This window comes from Hyaena hyaena, unplaced genomic scaffold (genome assembly GCF_003009895.1).
Source record: "Hyaena hyaena isolate Hyena2069 unplaced genomic scaffold, ASM300989v1 scaffold_154, whole genome shotgun sequence".
NCBI classification, from domain to species: Eukaryota; Metazoa; Chordata; class Mammalia; order Carnivora; family Hyaenidae; genus Hyaena; species Hyaena hyaena.
Window position 1 is genome coordinate 1,667,174 of NW_024080786.1, and position 15,675 is coordinate 1,682,848.

Genomic DNA, 15,675 nt, shown 5'->3' on the forward strand with positions numbered 1-15,675 from the left:
TTCCTTAGTTGCCACTCTCAACCCGCCATCTTATATATATATATTTTTTTCAAGTAAACACCCGATTTTCCTTTTGATCTTCATCAAAAGATTTCCAGTAAAATAGGAATACAGTTTACTATATACTGCAGTGAAATAAGAGTACGTGTTATTATACTCTCTGTTTTGTGTAATCAGTTATTAAAAATGTTTAGCATAGCTTTAACTTGGAGAGGGTTGTTTAAAACTTTAAGGTTTTATTTTGGTTTATTTTTATTTTAAGGTTATCTGTAATTCAAAATATAGACCATCTGTTTTCGTGTCAGGACAACTTTTTCTACTTTTATACACAGCCTCCCCCAAATCCAAATGAATTCAGTTTAAGTTTTTTATTTGCAAAACCCCTTAAGTAAACAATACTTGGAGTAAATCTTGGTACTTCTTAGTGCAGCGGTTCTCAACTCACACGCAGGGCTCTTTTGATAACAACCCTGTTAATGCTGTCTCTACTTTCCTGAAATGAAATTCAGAGGTAGTGCAGCTACCCATTATACACATCATATTTTAAAGTTAACATAATGCTCTAATTGTAACAAATTCATGACAAATGTATTGCAGTGTATAAATGCACAAGCATGGCCACAGCAGAGGGGCGAGTGGAACAATTTTAGTGCTTGTCCCTACTGGTAAGTAGGATACAACAGCTACACATTCGGAATCGAGCTGAACTGTATCAGTGATTCCAGCAGCTTGAGCGCTGCTGTTGTAGGTGACATTTTCCAAAAATCTCGGGAAGGTTATGAGTACTGCAAAGATCAATCTGCCCTTGATTTGTCTTATTCAGTAGGTGCATTCTTAGTTCATTGGGTTTTAAAACTGCTCAAAAAATACTTTGTGTTTGCTTATAAATCCAAGAGAGAGTCTAGGGTCAGAAAATGATAAACCTTGTTTGCACCTGGGGCATCTGGAGTTTGGTGGAGCACAAGGGAGCACTTAATCAGGGATTTACAGCACAGTGAAGGATGTCTAGCATTCTTGACCCACAACAGGTGCCGCCCTCCGATCTTTAAAACAAACAGAAATGCCTCTGCAGATCTTGAGAGAGCCTCCAGGAACATGGCAAGTTCTAGAGAACCACTTGTGTAAAAGGTTGGGACAGGACTGATCCTCACATGATCATCTTTGTTGTATCCAATCCCTGCGCTTTACCCATAAGGAGTCCTAACATTCAGAATATCTTCTTTGCTGATGAGGAAAGGCGCACTTCTTTAAAATTCTCTCCTTGACGGCCTCTACAGAAGATGCGTTCAGGGTTGGACGCCTCCTGCCGGAGCTGAGCTGGTTTTCTGGCTGCCTGACGCGTCTGCAGGTTTCATAGTTACCTGAGAAAGGACGGTGATAGATTTGTGGTTTTACAGTGCAGATTTCTGCTCCTCCCTATTACAGTTACCTTTAGACTTGAGTCTCGGTTTTGTTGCCTTTGTTGTGCTGAACCCAACTTCTCCATCCCCTTGGATACCATTTTGGAAGAAAAGTAGCCCAAGTGTCTGTAGAGATTAGATATTAGGAATCTAAACATAAATTCTCACCTGCCATGTATCAGTCAATGGAAGTTTTAAATTTAATGACTAATTTGTGTTCTTAAATTAACTCTTATGACCTTGCAGCATTTGCTTACCTTAACGAGTCAATCCTTGTGTTGTTTTTCCTTTCTCTGTGGTAGAGGTTGACCATTCCAAGCAGCTGCCCCAGAAGTTTTGCTGAGCTGTTACGTCAGTGTTGGGAAGCTGATGCCAAGGTATATATAAATATTCTTTTGGTCGTCACTCAGAATTCTGAAATTTCACTTGTTTGCTTGTCTTTGAGTTTTTAAAACGTGGGGTAATAAGACTCATCACAAAGCAAGGCCGGATTGCTGCTTCTGTGAGTCCTGGGTGGACTGTTAAGGCTTTCCGTTGATACCTGCTCCTCTTGATCCTTAGAAACTCATTCCTGGCTCTTTCTGACAGCATTCTGGCACTCTTGGCTCAATGGAAAGAATTGCATTCCTTTGTTTTTAACCTTTAATAATAAGTATTGCACTTTCATGTGATAAAAATGGCTAGCACACAGGGCTCATTGTCTGCCCGGCACTGCTCCGAGCACTTTATGTACATTCACTCATTTGTTCCTCTGAATGCCTTTATGAAATAGGTTGTGTTATTACCCTCGTTTTACAGGTGAGTTGTTCAGGCACACAGAAGGTAAGTAATGCTTCAGGCCACAGGTTAGTACATGGTGAGACTGGAGAGTGAACCCAAGCAGTCTGAACCAATGGCCAGGCAAAAGTAGCACTTCTAGGGAAACGTGGTATGTTCTCCTTGTCCAGATTTCATGATGTTTTTTAAGTTGTCACAATACAGTTGGAGACATTCCAAAATGTAGACTTTCATGTGGTTATCACATTTGAGCATAAAGGCCCATTTCCTTTCCCTGCAAAGATCTTTTTAAAAGACTCTCACATACATACGGAAATATTTATAGATAAAATGATAGGCGAGTCTTGGGTTTGCTTCAAAATAAAGTGAAAGGAAATAGATTGCAATGTAGATTAAACAAGACTGGCCATGATAATTTTTGAAGCCGAGTGATAGGTATATGGAAGTTTGTTACATTGTTCTCTCTGCATTTGTATATGTTTGTAATTTTTCATACTAAAATGTTAGAAAGTAAAAAAAGATCCTCACAGATCAAACAATGAAGAGATAGACTCAAGAAAGGAACTCATTTTATAGTTCAAACGTGTCCACTTTTTCATTGAAATCTACTGCAAACTGACTTTTTAAACAGAGATCTAAAAACAAAGACTTAAGAATGGAATTTCTTCCTTAATTTAAACTCCGTTCCAGTCTGGCCCGCAGGAAGAACACACAGTCTGTTCTGTAGCGTGTTTCTCTAGTGCGAACAATGCCCAAACCACTGCTAAGTCTGAGGACCATGATCACGTAGCACAGACTTCATGCTGAGTCATACTTGTTACCTAGCCCGTCACCCCACACCATCACACCATCAGGTCAGAACAGCGTGACACCGACTACAGTTTGCACAGCGGCGCAACCAGCTGGGCAGCAAGGGACACGAACGTGTGAGGCGCCTCTGCTCACATGCTGCCGGGCTGGGCTGCCGCGCTCTGTCGCTGAGGAGTTTGTGGTTGGGTCTTCCCAGACTTGTGCCTGTCCCCTCTGCCCTGGTAACCACCAACTTCAATGTTCTCTTTCACTCCTGTTCATCAAACCACCTTCACCCCTTTTAAAAGGAGAATCTTGGTATTGTTTTTTATTAAAGAACATTTAAAAAATTCCATTTTTATTAGTATGATAGTTTTTAGTACGATTGTTTTTATTAGTATTCTGTGACAAAGTTGCATAGGTTTAAAATGGTCTGCCCTGCCTCTGTTTGCAGAATATGGGGTTTTGGAGCACTAAGAGGAATGCCTGCACTTTGCAGCTAATCCAGTAGAAAACATAAGCAGCTATTTCCAAGTTCACTCTAGAACATATATATTTTTAATGCTATCATACTACCTTTTCCACACTCTACCAGTTACATGTCCATTGTGGCATATATAGTCATTTTGGCAGTATTTTTCTCTGATACTTAAATAAAAATTTTACTTGAAATTATTTGCATTGAATTAGATTGATGCAACTAGATCTCTATAATTGCAGTTATATTTCAGTATGCAAAGCAGGTTTTGAATCTCTTAATCGAAAGCTCTGTATTTCAGTAATTAAAACTTTAAGAATACACATTTTGGTGCACTAATGAAAGGATAGTGTAAACACCTAATACAGGAAGGACATCCGGCCTGGTGTTGATGCCATCGAATTGGCATGTCTTTAACACGTAGACAGCTTACCCTTCTTTAGAAGGAGAGGAGTCTTGTGTTCTAGCCAGGTGAAGTATAAAGCTTCAGACTGATTTTTATTTCCTAAATTCAAGGCATTTTATTCTGAGACAACTAATACATTCCCCTCTATTTCAGTACACACACAGCTGTGGCCCACGCGTCCAGCTCTCGGGGCTCATCTCCAGCCACAGCTTCCACACCGCCCTCCCCTTTCCTTTCCTCCCCGCATTACTTCATCAAGCCCTCCCTGCCTCTTCTGTTTACCGCAGCCCATACTTAGTACTCCTTTTCCTAAACCACAGTCTGGGCTAAGGCCTTACCTTATGCTGATGTATTTTAAAGTATCTTTTCTTTCTAAATGGACTGCAGTCTCTCTGAGGGCACAGTGCTACCTTTGGCACCTTCCACACATTTAGTAAGTAGGTGCCCAATGTCTTAACTAAAGTAGCCAGACCAAGGCACATTTTAGTTCTCTGGCCAGAAGTGTGTAGCAATTTAGCCAGAAGTTAATGTCACTACTATGCACATATATAGAGCCATAACTGGTTATAAACCTTTCCTTTTTTTCCCCAGCCCTTATGCTTTAAAGACCTAGATTAAAATATTCAGCTCACCTGTAGAAAAATGTTCTTTTGCAATGAGGAGGGGGAAGGGGATACAAGAGAAAGCTGGTACTAGGTAAATGTCAAGTCATGCCAATGGCTTACACCAGGTGCTCAAAGTAGTTTATCAAAGAAAAAGAAGGTGGGCAGTTTCCAGTTCTAAACTGACATTTCTAAATAAGAAAAGAATAGCCCTGAGTTTGATAGGAAGTAGTATCTTATTCTTGTGTGATAAAACATATTGAAAGGTTTAAGACCCTTGCCCCCGATTTAATAACTTGCTTCCTGTGTGACACATACTTTTCTGAGACAGATTTTCCTTATCTATAAAATGAAGATAACAAATAATGTATATAGATGCTTAACAAATGGCCCTAGGTGTAATTTTTTAAATGTAAACAAAACCTGCGTGAATACTAACGGGACCTAAACCTGGACTAAATACTGTATTCTGCAACCAGAATATCCATAAACTATCATTACCACAAATTTCTACATTATTGCTTTTTTAAACATTCACTTTGATAATTTCTAATCTCTATATCTAATATATCTAATCTCTAATGTATACACTAATCTAAGTGTATAGGCTACCTATAAAATTAAGGTTTTTTGATGGATACTTGTCACCTAATTACAAAAGAGTTTTACTTTATTTCAAGAATGATTAAATGTAGGGAAAAATATTCTTTAAAAATTCATTAGCCTCTCTTGCTGCTTTTGCATGCAAAATGGAAATCTTGTATTATATAGTTAGTTCCTGTGCAAACAATTAAAACATTTTTCCTTTTACAGCCTGACAAATGGTAAGAGAAATTAAAACAGGAATAAAGTTAAAAGAAGACAGTATTTTTCAAATTTCCTACTTAAGGCATTCTCTCCGTTGCTTATTACAAGGCTTAGTGTGTATCAGTGACACTCAGCTACTTAGGCCCTCTTCTTACACACGCACACAGGCACACGTGCCCTTAAAATAGTACAATGAAGGCAGAATTCAGAATGAATAGCCCAGTTTTATATTCCTGAGAAGTGGAAAAAATTGTCTTTCTTAAGGTAGGAAGCACTCAAGTCCTAAGAACAAGCTACCTCAACGTTGTTCCTTCTTGTTTTTGTGCTCCTAAATTAAAATGCATGTTTTAATTGCTGCAACTGTAATTTGCTCAGAAATGGTATAATTATGAGGCATGATGAAGACAGAACGTGCATCATCCTTTTATTATCTTTCTCCATTTTTGTTTTAACCTTTTGTCTCAGCCTTGGCTACAGTTTAAAGCAGCAGACAAGTGCGGTTACTGCTAGCTAAAGAAATTTCACTAGTAAACTGTCTTAGAGCTTCCTACTTCCAAAACTAGTCATGATGTGGAGTAAACACTGTAGACAATGGAGCTCTAATGACTTTAAAATTGGGGACTTTTTCTCTGAGCAAGTGGTTGAGGAAATTTTAGTAGTTCTAACAGAGTAGGTAGATTCTCCCCCAACACTTAAGAATTTTCAAACATACAGAAAAGTTGATTGAATTTTATGGTGAACACCAGTAGACCTGTCACCGAGACTCCACCATTAACTTTTAGTAAACTTGCTGAATTGCATACCTTTTTTTCTCTTCCTTAGTTTACTGTCAAGTTGGTTTCCATATAACACCCAGTGCTCATCCCAACAAGTGCCTTCCTCCATGCCCATCACCCCCCTTCTCCTCCCCCCCACCAGCCCTCAGTTCTCAGCATTCAAGAGTCTCTCATGGTTTGCCTCCTTACTTCTCCCCAACTATTTTTCCCCTTCATCTCCTGCATCATCCTCCGTTAACTTCCTCCCAATCCATCTATATGTGCAAACATTGAATCACATACATTTTTAAAGGATTTAGCTTTTCTCTTTTAGGTCTCCTTAATCCTACCCAAAAGAGAATTAGTACTTTCCTTACCTGGAGAAAAACTGTAATTATTCCAGCCTTAGACCACACGATAGAAAAACGACACCCAAGTCTATTCTTACAATTTATTGAAAATAAGGAATATGGTTCCCTTAAACCTGAGCAGTCAGACCGTTAGGATGACTAAGTCAGGACATGGCGTGCTCTTTTGTTACAGTACACCGAGCTTATTTCTGTGTTTGTGGATTTTCTCTTAAAGACCTGCTTTTGTAAGTCTCAACAAGTTTATTATTTTCTCTTCTTCAGAAACGGCCATCTTTCAAGCAAATCATTTCAATTCTGGAGTCCATGTCAAATGATACTAGCCTTCCCGACCAGTGTAACTCATTCCTGCACAACAAGGCGGAGTGGAGGTAGGTAAGCCTTGTACCAAGTCTTGGCCTCTGGCTTTAAAAGACCAGGGCCAGCTCCTGTGAAGAGAACCAATGAACTTGATCATGGTCTAGAGTTTTTTTTTTTTTATGTTAAAATTTTTTGGAGATCTAGTAAGTCCTCCATTGCATATGTCCAAGTATTTGGAAAGACTATTGAAATCATATCTTCTGAGACTGAAGACAGTTACCAGACATTTCTTTCTACTATACATTCTGTGTTAGGAAGTCTCAGCATCTGTGCGGTGGAAAATAAAAATACTGTTTGCCTCGGAATTTGCAGAGTACTGTATCTGTTGATGGAGGAGGTGGGAGACTATAAAAACACTTTTAAAACTTTTGATGTTATGAATCCTACTAAATTTTGTCAAGTGTAAAACAGACTTAATGAGAGAATTGTAATGAGTGAGTGGAAGAAGCAAGCCCGGGATGAGACAGTTGAGCCAGGTCACGTGCTGCAGTTATATAAATAGCATGTTTGGGAGCTGACATTCCTCCCTGACTCAGCAGAGATTTAAGTAACTTGTCTCTGCTCCTGATAGCCATGGCGGTAACGTGACGCCTTACGCCACCTGCTGATGCTCAGTGCATACTGCATGCACCTTGGAAACATGGAGTTGTTCACTCGTATTATTAGACATTTCCTTGGGCTTTCTGAATGATTGTGTCTTACAGTAACTTTATTTATTTTTATTCTTTTGAAATCTCTATCGGAGGCCAGTGAGTTAAATGAATTTTTATTTAGGGAAACAAAAGTCTTACTCTCTGCCCGAATGTAGGTATGAGGGGCTTTGTTCTGGACTTAAATAATTTTAACAAAACATGTAAGTAACACTTGTGTCCTACAGTAAGAGATCAGCACAAATCTAATCAGATCACTCCTGTTTCAAATCCATGTAAGGGATTACTCTAGTATAAAAGTCAACCCTGCACGAGACTCAAGAGACCTTATGCACTCTGTCAGCAGCCTTACCGTAAGAGCATAGTTCTGCCTCTTAATTTCTGGTTTTTGGTCCCTCAACAGATGCATACTTCTTCCTTGTTCAGAGTCCTTGCAAATGCAGTTTCTTCTGTATAAAACTCATCCCTTTCAGCAGCATACCACCTGACACCCACATCCAGCTTGGGTGAATAATGTGGACTTAAGGAAGTGTTTCTGACCCTAGGTCACATGAGGTTCTAGAGCATCTCCTTTAGGCCCTCTGCTGCTATTGGAATTAATAAGTAATTCTGTAATTTGCTGTTATTATCTGTAGCTCACTGGCTGAAATGTAAAAGGATCATATAATCTCTTGTTTATTACTATACCTACAGCATCTAGAATGGGCCTTGAACACAGCAGTTGCTCAGTATCTGGGGAAGGAAACACCATGGTGGCAGTAATAGTAAAAGACATTACAATATTCCACAAGAGAATATAAATATGTAAGCTAACTTACTGACAGGTGTGTTCCTCACATTCATTCATTTGGATACTCCTGGAACGTCTGCTGGGCAGGGCGCTCTTGTATTACACTGTGGTGATGAGCAGACCAGCCCCAGTGCACACGGATCAGAGGGTCTAGCGTCAAACTACTAACCATAGATACACAAGCCACTTTTTATTACTACTTTGATCAGTGCTATGACAGAGAAATACTGAACATCTGAGATTCTGCGGCCATGAAATCTAGTCTGATGAAATAATAAAAGGATTTCTGAGGAGATACATTTGTTATCCAAAAGATTAGTGGGATTTAAAAATTACTGTTAATACCCTTGAGATATATGGTATTAAAACTATGCCAATGATCAGAAAATGGGGGGGGGGTGAGTTGGTAAATCTTCAATATGAAAACGTAAACCCTCCTTTTGGCAAAAGTAATACCCACCATAAACTTCCAGGACAAATGCCATACTGCCCTAACTTCTTTCCCCCAAACAGTGGCTCAGCAGTTCCACAAGTTTTTGGTCTCAGAACCCCATTACACTCTGAAAAATTATTGAGGATTACAAAGAGCTTCAGTTGCAGTGAATCTGTCAATATTTACCACATTCAGAATTAGAACTGAGAAAAAATTTAAGTATTTAGCTGTTGATTCATTGAAGCAACAATAAATGCTGCCTCTACACTCAGCCTGCGGCATTGGCACATAGCGTGAAGCCTCTGGAAGGGTCTGTGCACTTGTGAGAGAATGAGAAGAAAAGAGGCACGTCATGTCTTAATGTTGTTCTGAAAACCACTTTAATCTCTTCAGTCCTTTGAAAAGCTCCCACAGGTCCCCAGATCACACTTGGAAGACTGTGGTGGTAGACAGAGTTACTGCCTTTAAAATCACATTTTAATTATATCATTCTAAAGGACATGAAAGGCATTTCACAAAAGGAGAACTCAAGTGGCCAATAAACACATGAAAAATACGTAACCTCACATACCCATCAAGTAACTCTAAGGGAACAGAATTCATTTATCAGATTGGCAAAAATCTACATTATGAAAATATCCAGCATTATAAACTTTCTAGTGCAGTGCTGGTGAAACTACTACCTTTTGGAAGACAGCCTGGCGGTACAGATCAGACCCTGCCACCACCACCACTTCGTTCCTGAGGAAATGAAAGGCTGTACGGGATGTATGGACACCTGCTTATCGCAGCATCACTCAGCGTTGTAAACTAGAAAGGGCATAAAGTGCAGTAGAAGATTTTTGGCTTTTTGTGATTTTCATGGTTTTAAAAACTGATGCTATTTCCATATACAGACTAGATGGAGCCATTCATGATAATACAGATCTGACAAATGAATTACAAATAGAGGCTCTGGTCCGGTATGATTAGAATGACACCATTTTTTTGCACTGTAAATATGTGTCTATGGTGTGTGTACATAAAAGTATCAAAAGGTCGGTGTCATCCCTGGATAATTAAATTATGGGAGAGTGTTTTGTATTTGGGTATCTTTATTTTCTACAAACCTGGATGGCTGAATAATAAGTTTTTAAAAAATGTTTGAAGATGAAAAGATGAAGGAAATACCACTGGTACTACATTAAGGTGTCTTAGTAAAAAGCAGACGGTTGCCTGGCTGGCTGCCTCCCTGACTCTTTGAGGAACTAGTTGCTCCTGAGAGCTGGCAAGAGAATAGGTTTCTTTACCTGAATCCTTAAACCAGTCTGAGAAGTAGCAGGGCTGTTATAACTGAACTTGGCAATTGCTTAAAAACATAGGGAATATTAGAATGACAACACACACAACTGTCATTTATTATATTCTCACAAGACGCTCATACTGTATCTGGATACTCTTTTTTAACCCACATGGCAATCCTAACTTCTGACCTAGATGCGAAATTGGGTGCATGGACAGGTTGGGTCGCCTGCCCAAGATCACACTCAGGCCAGTACCGTAGCCCACGTGGTCTGGTCCCACTGGCCTGCTGTGTGTGGCACATGCTCTGTGCAGTGCTGCTCCCGGACCCCCGCCAGGGCCATACCCTCCGGTTGTGAGCAGCAGACTTCACTTGATTCCTTTGAGCAAAGAGAAACAGGAGAGTGTGATTGTTCTAGGTTATGATTAAGGCAAAAACATCTATCCCACTCTGTGCCACATATGAAAAGAATCAAATACTTTGTCACATCATCTGGATATTTCAAAGGACAACACATTCAGGCTGTTCTCTTTCCCCCAACTTTTGTGTCTGAAACCACATGACCAGGGTTGAAAGCATGTGTAGGAAATCTGGGGTTTCTGGCAGATGCTTGTCTTGTGGTAGAGCTTCCTTACACATAGACCAAATGAAACATCCTGTTGTAGAAAATTAAATGATTATTCTTACAATTATTTTTATTATTTTATTTTTTAGTTTTGTTTTTTGAGAGAGAGAGTGGGGGAGGGGCAGAGAGAGAGGGAGAGAAAGACTCTTAGGCAAGATCCACACCCAGCATGGAGACTGTGAGATCATGACCTGGGCCAAAATCAGGAGTTGAACACTTAACCAAATGAGCTACCCCACTGTCCCTTAAACTTCTTAAAACGAGGTTATTAAAAACTATATAAACTATATTCTTTCCAAGGCGCCTGGGTGGCTCAGTCAGTTAAGCATCTGACTTCAGCTCAGGTCATGATCGCACAGTTCGTGGGTTCGAGTCCCACGCTGGGCTCTGTGCTGACAGCTTTAGATTCTGTCTCTCCTCCTCTCTCTGCCTCCCAAAAATGAAGAAACATTAAAATAAATTTGTTTAAATAAATTATGGTCTTTCCTTTGACCTAATAGATGATAGGAAAGAAATCTACAGTCAGACATTTCCTTGTTCATCCTATCTTCAGCTTGTTTCTCCTGTTGTTAATTTACTAGCAGTAACAGCCATGAGCATTAATAACAGGACATGCATCACTGTGTTGCTCATGTTTGTAGTTTTCATTGCCCCATGTAACTGTCTACAGACTTATGGTAATCGGCACTGAGTGAGCTGTGTGGCACTGTGAGGCGTGTTCAGATCTATGTCTCTTGGCAGAATACTTAGCTGGTTGTATTCCTCTCTCTGGTGATCAGAATACTCTTGCCGTGGCACGCCTTGTTAAAAGCAAAAAAACGGGTGGCTGGGTGGCTCAGTCGGTTAAGCGTCCGACTTCAGCTCAGGTCATGATCTCACGGTTTGTGAGCTCAAGCCCCATATTGGGCTCTGTGCTGACAGCTCTGATCCTGGAGCCTGTTTCAGATTCTGTGTCTCCCTCTCTCTCTGCCCCTGCCCCTTGCCTGCTCGCTCGCTCTCAAAAATAAACATTAAAATAAAAACAAAAAGCAGGGGCATCTGGGTAGTTCAGTGTGTTAGGCATCTAACTCGGTTTTAGCTCAGGTCATGATCTCATGGCTTCAAGCCCCAAATCAGGCTCTATCTCTCTGCCCATCCCCTGTTAGTGCTCTCTCTCTCTCTCTCAAAAATAAAAACATTAAAAAATAAAAACAAAAAACAGATAAATTTAATCTTTGTGATCTGGATATTAACACAAATCATTTAATATATAACACTAATATTTAATAATATATAACACTAATAATATTGTCTATCATCATATACATAATATGGCTGCTTCTACAAATTGACTTTGAAAAGATAATTACATTTCATTGCCAGTTTTTGGCATATGGAAAATTGATACTAGTGGAAGTCAACCTTAGTTGGATTTGGGTTAAGAGGAAAACCATCATTTTCATCACCTAAAACACTTAAACTTTTTCAAACGCTTATGTTTAGAGAATAGGAAGGTTATACAGGTGCATCAGCAGATGCATTTGATGCAAAACACCCCATTACCAACACGGGGAGCAGCATGGGGAGTGGGGTCACTATGCCACCCTCCTGTGTGGGTGGCATCCTTAATGGCACCTAACTTCCCACGCTCCCTGCAGATGTGGGGCGCTTTGGTGGGGGGCAGGGTTGGGAAGTGCTGAGCCTGAGGAGCTGGGTTGAGGAAGCAGATTTAATTTCGGGTTTGTTTTTCTGTGTCACAGCTTTCAGCTTACTTAACTGTTGATCTGTTTTCCAGAAGGGCTCAAGCTCACAGTGGGCTCCCAGAGCTGAAACTTGAGATGAATCCTTGGCTTAAATTACAAGTGAAATTGAATGCGCTGGTCGCTTACCCTGACCAAACAGAGTATCCGTGCGATCATGCTCTCTGGCAGGGCTGTGGCGTGGCCTGGTGGAGGCACTGCTCAGACAGCAGTCCAGGCCCCCCACCTGCCACTGAGTGTACCCTGCACTGCTGCCTCCCCTCGTCACCCTCTGAGGCCCCCAACAGTTCCCCAAGATGGCTCACTTTCACCTTCTTGTTAAAAAAGTTTATCCTAAGGTTTTCCAGATTGATTTTTTCCCCTCAAATCTCCATTTGAAAGAAACCCCACACACTTATTTATGAATGGGCATCTTTTTGTCAGAAATATCAGGAATAAAATGTGGACTTGAGGATAGTCCTAATTCTGAAAGATTGCTGATTTTGGTGCCTTTCTTCAGGTAGTGTGACTGTACTTATATTCTATAATTTTCAAATGACACCAGTAAAAGGAATGGAGTGTTGATGGCAGGTGCTTTTATACTAACTTGCTAACTCCATGGCTCTGAGGTTCTTTTCAGACAACCAGGGAAGTCAAGTGTTGGACCCAAATCCAGACCCACTCAGTAGCTGTTCCCTGTATTAGATGTTGCCAATTAATACCGAGAACTTTTTTTTTTTTAATGTTTGAGAGAGAGAGACATAGAGCAAGAGTGTGGGGGAGGGGCAGAGAGACTCCCAAGCAGGCTCCACGCTGTGGCAGCACTTACTTACCACCTAATAACCAGTCGACTGTGTCCAGGCCTTTCAGAAACTGAAGGGAAGAAACTTGCAGCTCTCAGAGCATAGTGACGCCCTGTTGAAGAAAACAGCTTGTATTAAGCCATGTCATCAACAGTTCATTTTCTATAAAAGATGGATTTCTAGAACTGGACATATTCTAAGTGGGGAGATTAGTTGGCCTATAGAGACTAAGGAGGGAACTTTAGACTTCAAAAGAATCTTAGAGTTCACCTGATCCACACTTATCTGATTTATAAAAATTACCCGGGTCTTTTATTAAATAATGGAAATTCCTCGTCCCTACCCGGCCCTACTGAATCATGAGCTCTGAGGAAGGGTCCTAGGAATCTGTGTTTTGTTGCGTATTTGTCTGTCTTTTAACAAGCTGCCCAGGTAGTTATTAGGATCAGGCCATCGGGGAAACCCTGACGTAAGATAATCATCGCCCCCTACAACTGAGGAAACTAGGTCAGATTAATCAATCGATTGAGTTACCCAACCAGGAAATTAGGCCAGCCTGGATTCACTAGGGACAGGGAGTTGATCACCTCACCTGAATACCGTTTTCCCCATCTCTGTACATGGGATGAGTACCGGTGTCGTGGGCTGTTATGAGAATGAGACGAGACATGTAATAGTGCTTCCTGACCCATAAAGGGCGAGTTGAATGTCAGCATTCATTAAATAGCTAAACCAGGACGCCAGCTCCACAGCTCAGGCTCTTACTCCAGTGGGTCTTCAGGGCTTTATTAGGAAGTATTTTGAGCTGCTTTTTCCGGACTACAAACCGCCTATAGATTTTTAAGGCTACGACAGATTTCTTACTCTCTGATAGTTTCCTGTTTGCTTTAGAAGCCTAAGTTTTACCAAACTCACAGAAAGAAAGGATCAGATTTATGGTTACCAGAGTTGGTGGTGGAGACAAATAGGAGGAAGGTGGTCAAAGTTATAAACTTACACTCGGTTAAAGGTCAGACTCTTGGTTTCCATTCAGGTCATGATCTCACAGTTCCTCAGTTCTTGGGATTCTCTCTCTCTCTGCCCCTCCCCCACTTGCTTATGCATGTTCTCTCTCAAAATAAGAAATATAAACTTCTAGTTACAAGATAAATAAGTCCAAGGAATGTGCAGCATGATGACTACAGTCTAATGTATTATATACATGACAGTTATTTAGAGAGTACATCTTGAGAGAGTTCTCATCACAATTTTTTTTTGCTTTATATGAGGTGATGGATGCTAACTAAATTTACAGTGGTCATTATTTCACAGTATGTATAAGTCAAACTATTATGCTGTACACCTTAAACTGACACAGTGATACATGTCAGTGAGATCTCAATAAAACTGGAAAAAACTGCAAGTTTTAGCCTTTTAAGTTTTTTGGTTTTTTTTTTTTTTTTTTGAGAGGGAGAGTGTGTGAGCAGGGGAAGGGCAGTAAGTGGGTTTGGGGGAGAGAACCCCTAGCAGGCTCTGCATTGTTCATCTGGAGCCTTATGTGGGGCTGGATCTCAGACTATGAGATTATGACCTGAGCCAAATTCAAGAGTCACAGGCTTAACTGACTGTGCCACCCAGGTGCCCTGCCCTTTTACTTTTATTAAGCATTCTGATAGACCACTAAGCATTTCATGACTCTTGAGCAAAAGTTGAGACTGAAATCAGTCATACCTGTGCAGGTGCGAAATTGAGGCAACTCTTGAGAGGCTGAAGAAACTAGAACGGGACCTCAGCTGTAAAGAGCAAGAGCTCAAAGAACGGGAAAGACGTCTGAGGATGTGGGAGCAAAAGCTGACGGAGCAGTCCAACACCCCGGTGAGTGCTCCCAGTGGGTGACTCAGCCCCCCACTTAGAAGGGGCAGCATGGCGGCCCTCCCCTCCCCCGCTGCCACCTCCTCACTTCCTGCCTAATGCCTGCACGGTGGAGGGCCCGCGTTTACACTCAAGTAGCGCTCCGGTTCTCATTTTAGTTAACAAAATGCCAGAAATTTAAAAGAAAAGCTTAGCCTATTTCTGGCCCTTTCTCTAAGAACTGTTATTCTGTCAGCGTGTTTGTATATTAGAATTACAAAAATAAAATGCAGTGTATTTTTGCACCATCTGTTAGATTCCCCAGAACATGTGCCTAAAGGCTGATTAACTCCATAGAGCCCATCAGTAATTAATAAGCGCAAGGCGGCGGCAGCTTGCTGTCCAAGAGTCTCGATGTGGGGGGACTTAACCAAGTTTTCCTTCTAAAAGAAAATGAACTTGGTGACATGTCAGTACCCAGCATTAGTATTCCTCACTCGATTTAGTGTTACAATCATTGCAGCAAAAGACTGAAAAAAAGACGTCCCTTGGGACAAGTCTCTGCTATTTCCTACACTTAAGAACTACCTTGGTTTTTTTCCAAGCCTTTTACTTAGGGAAGATAAAATTCTTCATGAGGATTTCACTATTTATGTATTTAGCTTATGGTTATATGTTGACATGACATACTAAAGTCTAATCAAACTTCAGGATTCTTCCCTATTTTGAGTGATTTATCATTTCAGGAATTTAGTAGATTACTGGCTTTTTTTGGGTTCTTAATAGGTAATATTTGTCCACT

General features: G+C 40.6%; 1 protein-coding gene across 4 annotated transcripts in view; it reads left to right on the forward strand.

Moving 5' to 3' along the window:
- MAP3K20 (mitogen-activated protein kinase kinase kinase 20) overlaps positions 1-15,675 on the forward strand; it is a 187,532-nt gene that overhangs the window by 124,472 nt on the left and 47,385 nt on the right. For all 4 annotated transcript variants that reach the window (XM_039239185.1, XM_039239187.1, XM_039239188.1 and 1 more), the window contains exons 9-11: positions 1,703-1,777; positions 6,647-6,753; positions 14,762-14,897. In XM_039239185.1, coding sequence (XP_039095116.1) covers positions 1,703-1,777; positions 6,647-6,753; positions 14,762-14,897 — 318 coding nt within the window. The remainder of the gene's footprint in view (positions 1-1,702; positions 1,778-6,646; positions 6,754-14,761; positions 14,898-15,675) is intronic.